Here is an 18,471-nt window from a genome sequence, read left to right as displayed (position 1 = left end):
TGTTGCGCGGTTCAACCACACCATCCAACAGCAGCTCACCATTATCACCGTCAACCACCAGCGTGACTGGGACCGGCACATTCCACTGGTGTTAATGGCCTATCGATCAGCCGTCCAGAGTTCTATAAGCTGCATCCCTGCTCTGCTGATGCTGGGCCGGGTTGTCTGAACACTGGGGGAGCTGGCGTTTGGAAGACCACTGGACAGCCTCGAGGACCAGCCAGGATTGGAGTACGCCAAGAAGCTGCAGGATCGACTTGAGGCTGCACACGTGTTCGCCCGAGACCAGCTGGAGAAGGCTGGTATGAGACAAAAGAGGAACTACGCTGTGCGGAATAAGGGGACTTCAAGTCAGGGGAGCTGGCTTGGGTGTATTCACCCAAGCGGACAAAGGGACATTGACAGTCAATGGGACAGACCATGTAGGGTGCTCGAGCGGGTGGGGGAGGTCGTTTCTGGGTCGCAGTTCCCCTGGGGCAGAAGGGTTACCCTACATCGAGACCGGTTGACACCGTACAGAGCTAGGGGGTTCTCCTTTTTGAGATGGAGCCTGGTGCACCAGCCAGCGCACATATTGTGGATCCAAGTTACCCGGATCACACTCGTCGTTCCTGTTCAGCCACTGGAAGCACCTGGGGATGGACATGTACCAGACCTTGGCCGACGACAGAGACTGAGGCAGAGACCGCTATGGTTCAAGGATTGTTTTGTTGTTATGTTGAATATCTGTAAATATGAGAGTACCCCTTTAAGAGATTGGTGTGGAAGGAGAAGGGCAGTTAGGTTGAAATGTTCGCTAGGTGTGAGTTGTGGCCGACAGCAGCTCGATGTGAATTTCTTGTGTTGCCACAAGTTCAATAAAGTGACTGTGCAGTGGTAACTCCCTTCCTCCTTGACCACTATCGAGGGCATTACAGTAATATGAATGATCGAGGATGGATGAATTTAAATTATTCAGAGAATGGGGGGAGAAAAAGTCACACTCCACCAAATGATTATATGCATATATTCATATTTATTAAAAAATATTATATAGTAGAGAAAAAAGGTTATTTCTTGACACAGCGATGATAATAATGACTAATACAAGTGTGTTACATGAAAGTGAAGCAGATTATGTATACATTAATTAGTCTGAGGTGATTTAAGTGGCTCCAGTCTCTAAAGAGGATGTCCCTTAGGCTTGTTTTTTTTTTGTTTCAACTGAGTGATCACACGTCAACATGTTTCTCCTCCATCTTGCATTTACACACATAGTGAGATAGATAAGAAAGTGAGAGATCAATACTGGTCAAAGCTGCCACGTTGTCTGAGGAGGGCGTTCACAGTGAGATGCATAAGTGGGATTTCTGACGTTTTATTAAGTGCACTTCTTGCTTGCGGAAAGCCACTTAAAAAAAGTGTTTCCCTTAACAAAGGATACAAAAACACATGTTCTTGTGAAGGCCACTGATTATACATTATAAATATTTTCTTTAGCATATGGCATAAGCGACGTTAAGGAAGAAAAGCATTACGCAAAGTTACGATGAGGCTAGCTTGGAAGCCTCGCTAACGAATGTCTTTGTCCTCACAAGTAAAACAGTTCAGCGCATTCGTAGAATGACTTGGGTGCACAAGCAGAACGACTGTGTGTATTTTCTTCCACTACAGTACTGTCTCCCACCGCTGTATGACCGGTGTTGGGGAGTAACTAATTACATGCAATGAGATTACATAATTATAACAATTAACTAATAGTAATCCATTCCATTACTGGGAGAAAATGTGGACTGTGGACCCCCGCAATTTGGGGGGTTGATAGGGACCAGGCTGGACAACGAATATCAACAATCTGCAGAAAAACTGACAGCCATTATAATTGCAATTAAAAAATAAACCCCTTTTTCTCTTTTTGACAGGCAGTAAGAATTTTTGGGGTTGATGCCCACCCAAAAAATTAAAGATAAAAATATTTTTTTAAGTAAAAAAAAAAAAGAAGAAAAAAATCTGTGAATCCACGGGTGCCGAACTGCAAGTATGCAGGGTTCCACTGTAATTTAATTACAGTTGCTTTTTCCATGATTACAATTTTAGAAAAAGGATAATGACCCGGCAGCACAGTGAACGACTGGTTAGGACATCCGCCTCACAGTTCTAAGGACCCGGGTTCAAATCCGGACTCGCCTGTGTGGAGTTTGCATGTTCTCCCCGTGCATGCGTGGGTTTTCTCCGGGCACTCCGGTTTCCTCCCAAATCCCAGAAAACATGCACGATAGGTTAATTGAAGACTCTAAATTGCCCATAGGTACTAATGTGAGTGCGAATGGTTGTTTGTTTATGTGCCCTGCGATTGGCTGGCAACCAGTTCAGGGTGCACCCCGCCTCCTGCCCGCAGTTAGCTGCGATAGGCTCCAGCATACCCGCGACCCTTGTGAGGATAAGCAGTGTAGAAAATGGATGGAGCGATGATGACCCAAAACACACAGCTGAAAACACCCAAAAATGGCTAAGAGCAAAATATTGGACTATTCTGAAGTGGTCTTCTCTGAGCCCTGATCTAAATCCTACTGAACATCTGTAGAAGGAGCTGAAACATGCCATCTGGAGAAAGCACCCTTCAAACCTGAGACAAATGGAGCACTTTGCTCATGAAGAGTGGGCCAAAACACCTGCTGAGAGGTGCAGAAGTCTTATTGAAAGTTACAAAAATCGTTTTGAGTGCAGTGATTGGCTCAAAAGGTTGTGCAATAAAATATTAAGGGTAGCATCATTTTTGTCCAGGCCTTTTTCATGAGTTTGTTTTTTAAAATAATTCTGTTGAACCACAATTCAAAAGCAATGTCTGATTTTCATTGGTTAATTTTCATAAAATCTTTATTTATTATTACTTTTGTCAGATTGAAGTTTTTCTGTGACCACTGTGGGTTTTCTTCAAATTAAAGAGAGGTACCAACAGTTTGATCTATGTGTGTACACTAGAAAAATAGCTGCAAAACCTCAGATTTGTATTCATATCACTTCCTCCTTAAAAAAACACGCTTGTTATTGTCTCTCTCTGGTCATGTGCCATTCTGGTGTAGTCTCAAACGTGACATACTTTTCCAAATATGACCTCTAAACACCAACTTGTGGTGCAATCTATTAATTTGTCTGATATTTTGAAAAGTTTTGACTAATAGTTACACTTTGGAACACAAAAGAACACTGACTTTTGAACAGTTTCATCTTTATAACTTTGGACTTTTTTTTAATGGAATATTCATTGATGTGGTGTTTCATATGAAGTGATACTCTCTAAATTGTGCATGCTTGTCATTAGGTCAACATGGTATCATGTTTTTCACATGCTGTACACACACACACATTATATATATATATATATATATATATATATATATATAAATGCAGTAGTGGTACACTCGCCTGACTTTGGTGTGGGCTGCATGGGTTCAGTTCCCACTCAGTGACGGTATAAATATGAGTGGGAATGGTTGTCTGTGTCTATATGTGCCATGCGACTGACTGGCGACCAGTTCAGGGTGTAGTTCCCCTTTCGCCCGAAGTCAGCTGGGATAGGCTCCAGCCCCCCGTGACCCTAACCAGGATAAGCGGTGTTGAAAATGGATGGATGGATATATAATGCAATAAGAACATTTTATGTACTTACATTTCATCATGTTATCAGTTTAATATTTGTGTAAAGAAAAAATACATTATGTGGTTAATGCCAAAATAATAATCTAAGGTTTGAATCAATTTTTAGAGGTAACGTCCAACGTGTTGTTGCATTCCTTCAAAATTAAGTAACCAAAATGCAATCAAATGTAATTAATTATTTTAATTGAAATAGTTACACTACTATTACATTTTCAACAGGATAACTTTAAAATGTAATCTTCCCAGCACTGTGTATGACATTGCACATTAATAGGACAACAGAATACATAGAAAATAGAATAGAATAGAATACATACAACTACGTTACTGGTGAGACAAAATTGTACACGAGTTGCTACATGTGAAGCGCTAGATGTTAACTGGTAGAATTTTAGAATATCACTAATAGAACTGAAAGCGCAGTTGTCAGCTAGTGCACAGTTTTGCCTCACTCGTATCATGTAGTTGTCCTATTTGTTTGCCAAATCTGTTCTACTAGTGAGGACAAAGCGCATACTCGTAAATGGGCCTTAAGTTGGATATTGAATATTTCCATAAAGTTGTTTCAACATTTGTTGGAAAAAATATTACCTGTAAGACATGGTAGTTCCACTAGTTCTACTAATGCGCTGAATTGCCTTACGAGTGAGAACAAAGAGCCTACTAGTACACACACTTTACACACCTTAAGCTGGATATCAAGGATGTTGAATCAATGCTTCAACGGCTCTCCTTAAAACATCAAACCACGGTGGAATACCCTTACACATGTGGGATGTCATGCCTTTGTGATGACCACCGAAGGCAAAAAATTGCCTTCAAGACCCACCACCTGTTCTATGTTGGTCCCATTTATACATCTATACAGCTACATGGCAGTAATAGCCAGAGAAAAGCTGGCTTTTAAAGGCAGCATGAAAGGGGTTACACTTGATGACATAAGCACTTTATCTCGCCTGAAGGGGGCATCCTTTAGACGCACTTGTGTCCTTTCAGTGACAAAACAAGTCACTCAGGCCCATAGCGATCAGAATTCCAACTTTCCTATTCGGGTGGTCTGATGCGGACTGTACTTTAACTACCACATTGATTCGGGTGCATCAAAACCGGTGATACCACAAGATTGTTTTATCCACTTGGATGAAAAACTGTGCCTTTCATCCTGCTTCTCAACACCCTAGAGCAGTGGTTCTTAACCTGGGTTCGATAGAACTCCAGGGGTTCGGCGAGGCAGTCGCTGGGGTTTAACGGAGGACTGAACACACACTGTGTGTGCGTGCTTGCGTGTATCCGTAAAAGCCTTTTTACACTTCATTTTGAATGCCGTGTTCATGCCGTTCAAAACGCAAAGCTGCGTCAAGGTGGGCGCTTACCATTGCGGCGCTGCGCCTCGAGTTGAAATGTTTGGTTTTTTTTAACTTTCTTGATATAACATTTCAACAATACACTTGAGTTGAGTAGCATTGCTATGGCGTCAGACAGCGCATCCAATAATAAAAAACAGCCCAAAAAATGTACTCTTACCTATGGACCCTTTTCGAGGATTGTAGAAATAAAGCAACAGATTTTGTTGTGAATTTTCACAACGAAGTCCGTTCCTCTGACATGTGAGTGGTACTTACCAGGCGGAATGGCAACAGCAAAATTCACATTCACTTACAGTAAATTTTCATTGAATTGAATTTTTTGTTTTTTTGTGAAATTCAAGTTTTGTTCTTTGAACACAATGATTTTGTGTGGAACTGATGTGTGGTTCATTTTGTGCACGACCTGGATGACTGAGAATCTACACAGACAAAATATATACCTGTTTTGAGTTTTAAATAAACGATTTATTTATTTATATATTATTATTATTAGTATTATACATTATATTATTATTTAGTTATATATTCTTCTTCTTATTTATTTCTATTTATTATTTTTCAAATGAGGAAGGGTTCCGTGAACTCCAGCTGAAACTGGCGGGGTTCCGTACCTCCAACAAGGTTAAGAACCACTGCCCTAGAGGATTTTGGACCGTACAGGGCTGGCCGCTCTGCATACATAGGACAAATAAGATTGTCAAAAACATCTTTGTATGTTACCTGGAAATACAAAAAGTACTTTTTAAACATCAAACTATACATGCTTTTTGGGCAGCTCGCTGGTCTAGTGGTTAGTATGTCTGCCTCACAGTCGAGAGGTGACGGGTCTGAATCTCAGCTTAGGCCCTCCTGTGTGGAGTTTGCATGTTTTCCCAGTGCTTGCGTGGGTCTCCTAAGGGGTCAGGTTTCCTAGCACATTCCAAAAACATGCATGTTAGGTTCACTGAAGACTAAATTGTCCATAGGCGTGAATGTGCCCTTGATTAGCTGGCAAACCCAGGGTGTAACCCGCCTCCTACCCAAAGTCAGATGGCATACACTCCAGCTCACCGGATACCCAAATGTGGACAAGCTCTAGAAAATGGATGGTTGGATGGACACGGCTTTTAACATGTTTGTTTTAATTGTATGCTTCAGGTAACTTAAAATGATGCGTTTCACAAATTTATTTTTCCTATGTATGGAAATTTTTAGGCCCACCCCGAATACATAGCTAAGCATGTTTAGGGTGATTGTTTTAACAACAAGTTATATATGTATTTTTGTGTCTTTGTAATAGAACACGATTGCAAAAAATGTTGGTTTTCCCTTGTAAAAACTGAAATCTTTGGCTGTCTCCGTTCACGTCTTCATACTTCATTCCTATTATACAGAAGTTTCAAGTGAGTAAATATGAGACAGATACAAGAGAGGATATATATGAAAGTAAGTGTGAGCGTCGGCGAATAAGCGCTGATACTGCATGGGGGGGCGGGGGTGCTGCTGGTCCGTTGCCATGGCAACATCACCAGCAGGCGCATCGCCGACGAGTGGCGACTGCTCCATCTATAAGGGGAAAAAAAACACAAGTAAAATGTAAATAAGACTCAGGAAAAGACTTGCACAAAGGGGTAAAACCTATGCAACTTATGCAGCACAGAGTATATCATATTTGTGTTTGGTAATGAGCAGGCTAATAAAATTTGCGAACTTGACAGCCAGGCACAAGGATAAAGGGGCAAAACAGTGTAATAAAATAAAGCTACTTTTAAGGACATTTGTATATGATGTCGTGTCTCACTAAAAGAGGTTACTTTACGGCCGCTGCCATTTGGAGTTGAACCAGGATGGAATGTACCATTCACCACATAAATAACTGTGAAGGTATGAGACATGGCTAAAAGACCCCTATGACGAACAATATATATGGATTAAGGTTCCCTTGCCCGGAAGCGGGTGACCGGGGCACCCCTCAGGAGCCAAGCCTGGAGGTGGGGCTCTAAGGTGAGCGCCTGGTGGCCGGGCCTGCACCCATGGGGCCTGGCCGGCCACAGCCCGAAAGGGGAATGTGGGTCCCCCTTCCCATGGGCTCACCACCAGTGGGAGGGGCCATAGGGGTCGGGTGCAGTGTGAGCTGGGCGATGGCTGAAGGCAAGGACCTTGGCGATCCGATCCCGGGCTACAGAAGCTGACTCTAGGGACGTAGAATGTCACCTTTCTGGCAGGGAAGGAGCCCGAGCTGGTGTGTGAGGTCGAGAAGTTCCGACTAGATAGATATAGTCGGGCTCGCCTCCACACACAGCTTGGGCTCTGGTACCAGTCGTCTTGAGAGGGGTTGGACTCTCTTCCACTCTATAGTTGTCCACGGTGAGAGGCGCCGAGCAGGTGTGGGTATACGTATTGCCCCTCGGCTCGGCGCCTGTATGTTGGGGTTCACCCCAGTGGACGAGAGGGTCGCCTCCCTCCGCCTTCGGGCAGGGGGACAGGTCCTGACTGTTGTTTGTGCCTATGCACAAACAGCAGTTCAGAGTACCCACCCTTTTTGGAGTCCTTAGAGGGGGTGCTGGAGAGTGCTCCCGCTGGGAACTCCATCGTTCTGCTGGGGGACTTCAATGCTCACGTGGGCAATAACAGTGAGACCTGGAAGGGCGTGATTGGGAGGAACGGCCCCCCCAATCAGAACCTGAGCGGTGTTCTGTTATTGGACTTCTGTGCTCATCACGGATTGTCCATAACGAACACCATGTTCAAGCATAAGGGTCCACCCGTGCACTTGGCACCATGACACCCCAGGTCGCAGTTCGATGATCGACTTTGTGGTTGTGTCATCGGACTTGCGGTCGCATGTCTTGGACACTCGGGTGAAGAGAGGGGAGGAGCTGTCAACTAATCACCACATGGTGGTGAGTCGGCTCTGATGGTGGGTGAAGATGCCGGTCAGACCTGGCAGGCCCAAACATATTGTGAGGGTCTGCTGGGAACGTCTGGCAGAATCCCCTGTCAGAAGGAGTTTCAACTCCCACCTCCGGCGGAACTTGACCCACGTTCTGGGGGAGGCGGGGGACATTGAGTCCAAGTGGACCATGTTCCGCATGTCCATTGCCGAGGTGGCCGACGGGAGCTGTGGCCGTAAGGTGATCGGTGCCTGTCGTGGCGGCAATCCCCAAACCCGGGCTGCCGTCAAGCTGAAGAAGGTGTCCTATCGGAATGCAGCTTTGGTGGTCACTGAAGCAAAAACTTGGGCGTGGGAGGAGTTTGGTAGGGCCAAGAAGAAAGACTTCCGAATGGCATCAACGAAATTCTGGTCCACCATCCGGCATCTCAGGACGGGGAAGCAGTGCACTATCAACACTGTGTATAGTGGGGGTGGGGCCTTGCTGACCTCGACTCAGGATGTTGTGAGTCGTTGTGGAGAGTACTTCGAAGACCTCCTCAAATCCACCGACACGACTTCCCATGAGGAGGAGATAGGCGGGTTTCTCCTATCTCTGGGGTTGAGGTCACCGAGGTGGTTAAAAAGCTCCTCTGTGGCAAGGCCCCGGGGGTGGATGAGAGTCGCCTGGAGTTCCTAAAGACTCTGGATGCTGTGGGACTGTCCTGGTTGACACGCCTCTGCAACATCGCGTGGACATCTGGGACAGTGCCTCTGGATTGGCAAACTGGGGTGGTGGTCCCCCCTTTTAAGAAGGGGGACTGGAGGGTGTGTTCCAACTACAGGGCGCTCACACTCAGCCTCTCCGGTAAGGTTTATTCAGGGGTGCTGGAGAGGAGGAGGGTCCCTCTGGAAGTCGAATCTCAGATTCAGGAGGAGCAGTGTGGTTTTTGTCCTGGCCGTGGAACAGTGGACCGGCTCTACACCCTCGGCAGGGTCCTCAACGGTGAATGGGAAAGAACAAGATCCTGGATACAAGCGGCCAAAATGAGCTTCCTCTGCAGGGTGTCCTGGCTCTCCCATAGAGATGGGGTGAGACGCTTGGTCATCTGGGAGGAGCTCAGACAAGAGCCGCTGCTCCTCCACATTGAGAGGAGCCAGATGAGGTGGCTGGGGCATCTGATTAGGGTGCCTCCCGGACACCTCCCTGATGAGGTGTTCCGGGCACGTCCCACCGGGAGGAGACCCCGGGGACGACCCAGGACACGCTGGAGAGACTATGTCTCCCAGCTGGCCTTGGAACGGCTCGGGATCCTCCCGGAAGAGCTGGATGAAGTGGCTGGGGAGAGGGAAGTCTGGGTCTACCTGCTAAAGCTACTGCCCCGACCTCGGGAAAGCAGAAGATGGATGGATGGATGGATAAGCTATTAATCAGTCAAGCCAATTTAATTAGCACTTTTAAAAACAACGGCTTTCAAATAAATATTTTGACATGATGAATAAAAGGGGTTTGGGCCTAGTCTGCTACTTCATAGCTGGGTTTTCATGCAGATGTTTTGTCACTCCAATTGAAATCATTCCAATTGAAACGCACAGGTCAATTGTTTACATGTGATGTCTTCTATTACTAAGTTCAGTCCAAAAATGAACTAGTTCATATATCTTTTTTTTTTTTTAGTATGTTGCAGATGGGCGGCACGGTGTACGACTGGTTAGCACATCTGCCTCACAGTTCTGAGGACCGGGATTCAAATCCCGGCCCCACCTGTGTGGAGTTTGCATGTTCTCCCCGTGCCTGCGTGGGTTTTTTCCGGGCACTCTGCTTTCCTCCCACATCCCAAAAACATGCATGGTAGCTTCATTGAGGACTCTAAATTGCCCTTAGGTGTGAATGTGCGCGCAGATGGTTGTTTGTTTATATGTGCCGTGCGATTGGCTGGCGACCAGTTCAGGGTGTACCCCCCCTCTCGCCCGAAGATAGCTGGGATAGGCTCCACAGCCCACCCGCGACCCTAGTGAGGATAAAGCGGTACATAAAATGGATGGATGTTGAAGATGGATATTACCCTCAAAATATTTCATTTCCCCATTGTTGCCACCCATTCAGTCCAAACTAGTAGCCAGCTGTGGCTTCCACCCTACTCAAAAAAATGAGGAAAAACTTGTTGCTTGAATGGTATTTTTTAAATGAAGAATTAAAACAAAAACAGGACTTTTGTCCTTAATGTGCAAACAAAAACACGCAACACAGCATAACAGGAATGATGGTGAAAGGACATTGATAACTTTGCATTCCTCGCAGCTCTGGCTGACTACATTAACAAAATAATTTATCTGTTCTTATATTACAAAACAAAATAAATTCCATATCATCACAGTGTGATCGTACAGAGTTTTAAATAAAGCGTTCATTGATTTTCCGTACCGCTTATCCTTACTAGGGTCGCGGGCGTGCTGGAGCCTATCCCAGCTATCTTTGGGCAAGAGGCAGGGTACACCCCGAACTGGTCGCCAGTCTATCGCAGGTTAAAGCATTCTGATACAAATAATAATTTTTTTTAGTAATACCTTTTTACAATTATGTACTGTATTACAAAAGAACACATTCATTCCCATTTATGCAGTCCCTGAATGCACCTCGCACACTCACACACTCATGCGTTTTCCGCGTGCCTGCCTAGTTTCATTGAAAGAAATGTAAAATGCAGCAGGTGTACAATCTTTTATTCTTTTGAGCATGTCCAAACAGGTCCCTCTGCTGGTCACTTTTAATATTACAGTTGCTTCACTATATATTACGGTTCACCAACATCGCAGCAGACCCTGCGATTTGACTATTGCGCACACGTACATCGCAATGATGATAAACAACATATGTCGAACCCCTAATTCCAGTTGACCGTTAACATGTTTTTAATCAGTTTGGGGAAATAAATATTCTACCTATGTGAAACTAAATGAAATTCCATTGAGGTGTTTATAGGGAGCATTTTTTTTTCGGAATGGGCTTCTAACCCGATTCTAATGGGAATTCAAGGCTGCATGTAAACCCAGCCCATGCCTTTTTTTTTGGAAGGGATACATTTGTCAAAGACCTCCACCAAGGCAGGAATTTAAACAATTATGTAAAAAAATTTATGAATTTAAAAAAAAAATTATCCAGCCTTTTGCTTTTTAGCTCAAAGTCTACTTGTTCCAAGATGACTCGAGACGTGCAGTAATTAAACTGAGGGCAGTATCATTTTGGGGTGCCCCTGAACCTACAGTATGTACCACTCAGAGGAAAGTGGATTCTGTTTGACAAATTACTGATTAGGGGTGGGTCAAAATATGGCGAAGAATCATACAGTATTTGTTTTTTTTCCGTTCAGTTGATTGTTGGTTTGCACACAACTTCCTGGTTCCTAAACGATGACACTTTATCGACCTGACGACTTTACATACAACTCCAATTCCAATGAATTTGGAACGTTGTGTTAAACATAAATAAAAAAAGAATACAATGATTTGCAAATCATGTTCGACCTATATTTAATTGAATACACTACAAAGACAAGATATTTAATGTTCAAACTGATAAACTTTATTGTTTTTAGAAAATAGTCATTAACTTAGAATTTTATGGCTGCAACACGTTCCAAAAAAGCTGGGACAGGTGGCAAAAAAAGATGCCCATCAAACACCTGTTTGGAACATCCCACAGGTGAACAGGTGGGTGCCGTGATTGGGTATAAAAGGAGCTTCCCTGAATTGCTCAGTCATTCACAAGCAAAGATGGGGCAAGGTTCACCTCTTTGTGAACAAGTGCGCGAGAAAATAGTCGAACAGTTTAAGGACAATGTTCCTCAACGTACAATTGCAAGGAATTTAGGGATTGCATCATCTACGGTCCATAATATCATCAAAAGGTTCAGAGAATCTGGAGAAATCACTGCATGTAAGCGGCAAGGCCAAAAACCAACATTGAATGCCCGTAACCTACGATCCCTCAGGCGGCACTGCATCAAAAACCGACATCAATGTGTGAAGGATATCACCACATGGGCTCAGGAACACTTCAGAAAACCAATGTCAGTAAATACAGTTCGGCGCTAAATCCTTAAGGACAACTTGAAAGCTTCTCTGGGCCCTAGCTCATCTAAGATGGACTGATGCAAAGTGGAAAAGTGTTCAGTGTTCCGACGAGTCCTCATTTCAAATTGTTTTTAGAAATTGTGGACGTCGTGTCCTCCGGGCCAAAGAGTTAAAGAACCATCTGGACTGTTATGGACGCAAAGTTCAAAAGCCAGCATCTGTGATGGTATGGGGCTGTTAGTGCCAATGGCATTGGTAACTTACACATCTGTGAAGGCACCATTAATGTTGAAAGGCACATACAGGTTTTGGAGAAACATATGCTGCCATCCAAGCAACGTCTTTTTCATGGACGCCCCTGCTTATTTCAGCAAGACAATGCCAAACCACGTTCTGCACGTGTTACAACAGCGTGGCTTCGTAGTAAAAGAGTGCAGGTACTAGACTGGCCTGCCTGGAGTCCAAACCTGTCTCCCATTGAAAATGTGTGGCGCATTATGAAGCGTAAAATACGACAACGGAGACCCCGGACTGTTGAACAGCTGAAGCTGTACATCAAGCAAGAATGGGAAAGAATTCCACCTACAAAGCTTCAACAATTAGTGTCCTCAGTTCCCAAACGTTTATTGAATGTTGTTAAAAGAAAAGGTGACCCTGTCCCAGCTTTTATGGAACGTGTTGCAGCCATAAAATTCTAAGTTCATGATTATTTGCTAAAAACAAAGTTTATCAGTTTGAACATTAAATGTCTTTGTAGTGTATTCAATTAAATATAGGTCGAACATGATTTGCAAATCATTGTATTCTGTTTTTATTTATGTTTAACACAACGGCCCAACTTCATTGGAATTGGAGTTGTACATGTATCAGGCTTTTTCTGGATTTGCACCAAAATATGCTAGCTAACTAACTAACAACAAATAAGATGTATGTATTTGTATTTGTACCTGCCCATATCATTCCTGGTAGCATTGAAGGTTAAAGACTCGCTGCGACGTTGACATGTTGGACGGCGTCGTCATCGGACTGATGTTGGCATTCTCCTGGCTGATGGCTGACGAACCCACCACAGGATGACTGCCACCCCATTGGATGTGGCAGTTACCCTGCGGGGAACTCTGGTCCAGGCACATACCCCTCTGGTGGGACGACTGCGAGAGTGTCAGGGGCTGCACGTACATGCAGCTGCTGTGATTGGCTGCCTGGACGCACGCCAGCCCGCCTTGCTGTGTGTGGTCTAGCCCGTTGACAACCCCCCTTGGCCAGGGGCCAGCACATGGGAATGTTTGGGTTTCCAGAACCGGACCACTTTGCGTGACGGCTGCATGGGGCAGCTTGTACTGGCCCTGCGACCGCGGAGGAGGACAAATTGTAGGCTCAGGGATTAAATCATTGGGGGTGTTAAGGTTATTGCAAGGAATCGTGGGTGGGGTCACAGAGTAGATGTTATTCTGATGACATTGAATCGACTGCTGTTGCTGATGTCCAAAGCCTGCAAAGTGGACCGGAGCAGTGGAAGAATCAGGCACAATAAGTTCTGGGAGTTCTATTTCTGGGCTGAAAATGTCCTCAAGTTGTAGCTGCTGAATAGGAGCTTCGTTCTCATTCGTGGGACCCGGCAGGGATCGACACTGGGAAGGTTTCTGGGCGCTATTGAATGCTGGAGCAGATCCCACTAAGATTTGCCCGGAGTTTACATGTCGGAGCCCTTTCTCCGGAGCATAGAAGCTGTTCGTTTGAGGGAAAATCCCACCCTCGGACGGTGTCGGGAACTGCTGCGATGCCTGCATGAAGGCGTCCTGTTTCAGGCAGGTGGCAGGGCACTCTTCACCATTCTCCTTGAACAAAACCGAATCAATGTGGTTGAATATCTCACCAATGAGGACATTGTCCAGCTCAGACCGCATGCTGTCCTGCTGGTCGCCATCCTGACCCAATCGCTTGATAGACTCCTCCCACTGCATCAGCTCAGAATCGTCCACCCCCAGGTCCTCCAGGGCGCCGCAGAAGTCACCCTTCTGCGCCATCTCCTGTAGGCCGTCGATCACAGCCATCACTGACTGCTTGGCCTCCTCCTTCACCACGCTGGGGGCGCTGGAAGTGGCCGCCACGCCTGTTTCCTGCCAAGCGTCACTGGGCACGCTCACCAGCGCTCGACTGTCCACAAAGATCTGATCCACGGGAAAGGGCACCTCTGGCGTCGGCCTGTAGGCAGATTCGTCCTGCCTAAGGAAGCAGTCCAGTAGCGAGCGGGGCAAATGTGTGCCCTTGCTGGTGTCCATGTCATCATTATTGTTGAACTTTTTGTTGAACTGCGTCTGTGTGAGGTCCATGGTTGGGCCAGCGTTGTAAAGCACAGCCTCACCCGTGGTGAAGCTGAAGGGCAGCTGCATCCTCCTTTGGCGGAGGTACTCCTCACCCTCAGCGTTTCTGGAACACGCAAAGCAGACGTCAACGACATTTAGGAAGCATAGACAGGCAGCTAAGACTGCACAAATTGAAAAACATGATCTAAAATGAAACCTTATCATAAACAATCTGTCAGCATAATGTTGATTTTCTAGTGGGCTTTTCCTGATATTTTTCATTTTATTTTGTATTGTTTTGCTTGCTAGCAGTAGCCTGAAGGTTTTGTCCTAACACTGACTGGTGTTTGGAACTGTTCATAATTCCCTCCACCTTGACAAACAAACGAACAAAAACAGCCCCACAGCATGATGCTGCCACCACAATTCTTCACTATAGATGTGGTGGTCTTTTGGTGATGAGCAATGTGGTGTTTGCGCCAGACATACCTTTTGAAATTATGGCGAAAAAGTTCAACTTTAGATTTCTTGGGACCATGACACGTTTTCACATGCATTTAGGAGATTTCAAATGTCCATCCATCCATTTTCTGAGCCGCTTCTCCTCACTAGGGTCGCGGGCGTGCTGGAGCCTATCCCAGCTGTCATCGGGCAGGAGGCGGGGTACACCCTGAACTGGTTGCCAGCCAATCGCAGGGCACATCGAAACAAACAACAATTCGCACTCACAGTCATGCCTACGGGCAATTTAGAGTCTCCAATTAATGCATGTTTTTGGGATGTGGGAGGAAACCGGAGTGCCCGGAGAAAACCCACGCAGGCACGGGGAGAACATGCAAACTCCACACAGGCGGGGACGGGGATTGAACCCCGCACCTCAGAACTGTGAGGCTGACGCTCTAACCAGTCGGCCACCGTGCCGCCGATTTCAAATGTGTTTCTGCTAAATTTAGCGGGGCTTGCATGTTTTTCTTTGAAAAATAAGGGTTCTGTCTTACCCCCTAACTGCATAGCCCAAACATGGAAAAGAAAGAAAGAAAAATGCTGTCACACACATTGATAGTACGGCATTTGTAATTAGAACTATCCTTAGCAGTAGAATGAATGTGATCTTTTCCGAAAATGTCTACTACATACTCCCTCCTAATTTCGCTTCCATAGCGTGTCTTAAGGTCTTAAGGAAAATGATGGAATTTTGCTATTACAGCGAATCGAGCCGGTACAAAGTAGCACACAGCAATGCTTATTTGAGCCACCCACCATTTTCTGGAGCTGAAATGTATGCCAAACACATTACCTGTTATATTTACTCATTTTTAAGGCAGTTGAAAGTTCTTCAGTTTTTCTGTCTGTTCATTTTCCCGCTGTTGTGAATGAAGTTAACCAGAAACTAAGTATCTCACAACTTAGTGCACGTAGTCCATTCTGAACACACCCACATCCCCAGTTGTAAGAGTGTACACACTTGTGCAACCTAATCAGCTGTACAAGTTATACTGTAAGTCGGGGCGGCACGGTGAGCGACTGGTTAGCACATCCGGCTCACAGTTCTGAAGGCCTGGGTTCAAATCTAGCCTCGCCTGTGTGGAGTTTGCATGTTCTCCCTGTGCCTTTCGTGGATTTTCTCCGGGTACTCCGGTTGCCTCCCACATACCAAAAACATGCACGGTAGGTTAATTGAACACTCTAAGTAGTCCGTAGGTATGAATGTGAGTGCGAATGGTTGTTTGTTTATATGTGCCCTGTGATTGGCTGGCGACCAGTTCAGGGTGTACCCTGCCTCCTGCTTGTAGTTAGCAGGGATAGGCTCCAGCACGACCGCAACCCTTGTGAGGATAAGCGGTGTAGAAAATGGATGGATGGAAGTTATAAGTCACAGTAAAGGTGGAAAAAGTCTTGAATGGGCAAACCTTTTACACAAAAACCCAGTGGCATTTGAAGAGTGCTATGGAGACTTTTTATATCAACTGTCGGAGCATATACAGTAAGAGCTCAGTTCGGAAAGTATCAAACGATTAACTCCGAGCAAGTGTTTTTTTTGTTTCTGTTTTGTTGAGTGGTCTCAACAATACATACATCTGTAATATTTTAGCAATGGTTAACTTGTTTTTACACCTGTATGAGTCAAGTACAGAGCTGCCAACCTATAAATATTCACTTCCAGAACAATTTGTCCAAATTTGTCTGAATTTCCATATTTTAAAAATGTTGTCAAGAACATTTCCGTGCGGCAGTCATAATAGTTAATAAATTATGGCCTCAATATTTGTCATTTTAATGTTTTTATTACATCAACCTTGTAATGGTGGTCGTAGTTGCAGCCTGCATCAAAGTACCAGTCCAGTATATGAGATTTGGACATTCCATTATCAAAATATTTGTCTATGGATTATTCACCTTTGTTGATTCTGTTTTCAACCCTGGTAACAAAAAAATAATAATAATAAATAAAAAAATAAAAAAAGTTCGTTAAAACGGATTAATCAGGTCTCAAACATCAAAATTAAAACTCCGCACTATTTTGCAAACAAACAAATAACATTGCTGATAGACTGAAGTGGATAGTTTATGTATGGACAATAATTTATGTTTCTATTTTGTCCAATGTATTTCTTGTACGCGTACAACAAGTACATGTAAGAAGAAGAAATGTAATTACGTCTTCTCTTGCATGCTATTTATATTACCGTAATTTCTCATGTATAATGCGCACCCATGTATCATATGCACCCCCAAAGTTGACCTAAAAATTCTGGAAAACCCTTCTACCTATGTATAATGCATTTTTACAAAGCATGATTTTGCTTCCATATGATCAAAACATGACGTATTATCTGTATTTTGTTAGTTTTTTTCAAAGAATTATTCTGAAGTTCAGCACTTTATTTGAACACGTAATACTTTATTTTTTATTGACTTGGCTCTTATTTTGAAATTCACAGCCCTACTTTTATTTAGTAAATTAGAAAACACACAGTTGTGCACATGTTTGATTACCCAGGCAGAATTTGTAAGATGGGTACATTTCTTTAAAGAAAAGGTCCAGGCGAAACACATTTAATTTTATTTTAATGGGATTCAAATTAAACGGTCAAGCATTTCAGAAAAGCATTATCATTAAACAAAACATAACCACAGAAAAATTAATGATGGTTGTTGTTCAGTCATCTGTCATTAAAGAAAAAAAACAATATTTCACAAATTCTGCCAGGGTATGTAAACTTATGAGCACAACTGTACATATATGCAGTCATACGTACCCCTGTTATATTGGAATGAAAGTGTCGGCTACACCTTTTTTTATAACCACTAGGTGGCGGTGGCATTTTGGAATAAAAGTGTACAGCTTTTTCATAACCACTACATGACGGTATACATTTATAAAATGTGAAAGTTTTTTCCCATTTGCCCCTATACCTATGTATAATGCACACTATTGACTTTTGACAATTTTGGGGGGGAAAAAATACGCATTATACACGAGAAATTACGGTACATATTCATATTTCCTATATCCACAATTACTGCTAAAATGATGCAAATCTTACTATTGTGGGACTAATAAAGGTTATCTTACCTTATATCATAAATATATAAATATATATCATAATTGATCGGCTCCGCAAAAGACATTTACTCTGCATTGCCATCGTGTACAGTATAGCTGAATCAAAAAGCTAGTTTATTTTTATCCTTGTCGCATGTCTTTTGACACAGTACTCTACATATCTGACAACCAGTAGTTATTTTAAAAAAAAAAACATGTCGGCAGTGTGGGACAGACAACACGTCTAAGACAGACAACACGTAATGCTTGGATACACTCGCTGCCATGGCGATGACAACAACAATGAATCGCGGCGTGTATATTATAAGAACAAAATGGGGAAAAACGTGTGCTGGTGGTCAACAGTGCTCGGGAGAAGACTTTCATTCAAGGATTGCTTGAGGTATGTTCACATACTTTTAATACGATACGGCTCGCAAGCAGGCACCAAAACGTTATGTAGCCTAGCAAGCTAGTGCTAGCACAAACGGTTGTAAGTAAACATGCTCTAAGGTTTTGGTGTGTGTGAAGTAATTTAATTACACTAAAGTAACTTCATCCATCCATTTTCTAAGCCACTTCTCCTCACTAGGGTCCCGGGCGTGCTGGAGCCTACCCAGCTATCATCGGGCAGGAGGCGGGGTACACCCTGAACTGGTTGCCAGCCAATCGCAGGGCGCATACAAA

The 18,471-nt window shown here is 44.1% G+C and overlaps 1 protein-coding gene across 2 annotated transcripts in view; it reads right to left on the bottom strand.

Moving 5' to 3' along the window:
- Positions 1–995: 995 nt before the first annotated feature.
- Positions 996–18,471, bottom strand: part of LOC133486618 (aryl hydrocarbon receptor-like) — an 88,479-nt gene continuing 71,003 nt past the window's right edge. For both annotated transcript variants that reach the window (XM_061792039.1, XM_061792040.1), the window contains 2 exons: positions 12,879–14,361; positions 996–6,551 (listed from right to left, as the gene is read on the bottom strand). In XM_061792039.1, the coding sequence (XP_061648023.1) occupies positions 12,888–14,361 (1,474 nt within the window). In that variant the 3' untranslated portion in view covers positions 996–6,551; positions 12,879–12,887. The remainder of the gene's footprint in view (positions 6,552–12,878; positions 14,362–18,471) is intronic.

The sequence above is a fragment of the Phyllopteryx taeniolatus genome, chromosome 12 (genome assembly GCF_024500385.1).
Source record: "Phyllopteryx taeniolatus isolate TA_2022b chromosome 12, UOR_Ptae_1.2, whole genome shotgun sequence".
NCBI lineage: Eukaryota > Metazoa > Chordata > Actinopteri > Syngnathiformes > Syngnathidae > Phyllopteryx > Phyllopteryx taeniolatus.
This window is presented reverse-complemented; position numbering and strand designations above follow the sequence as displayed.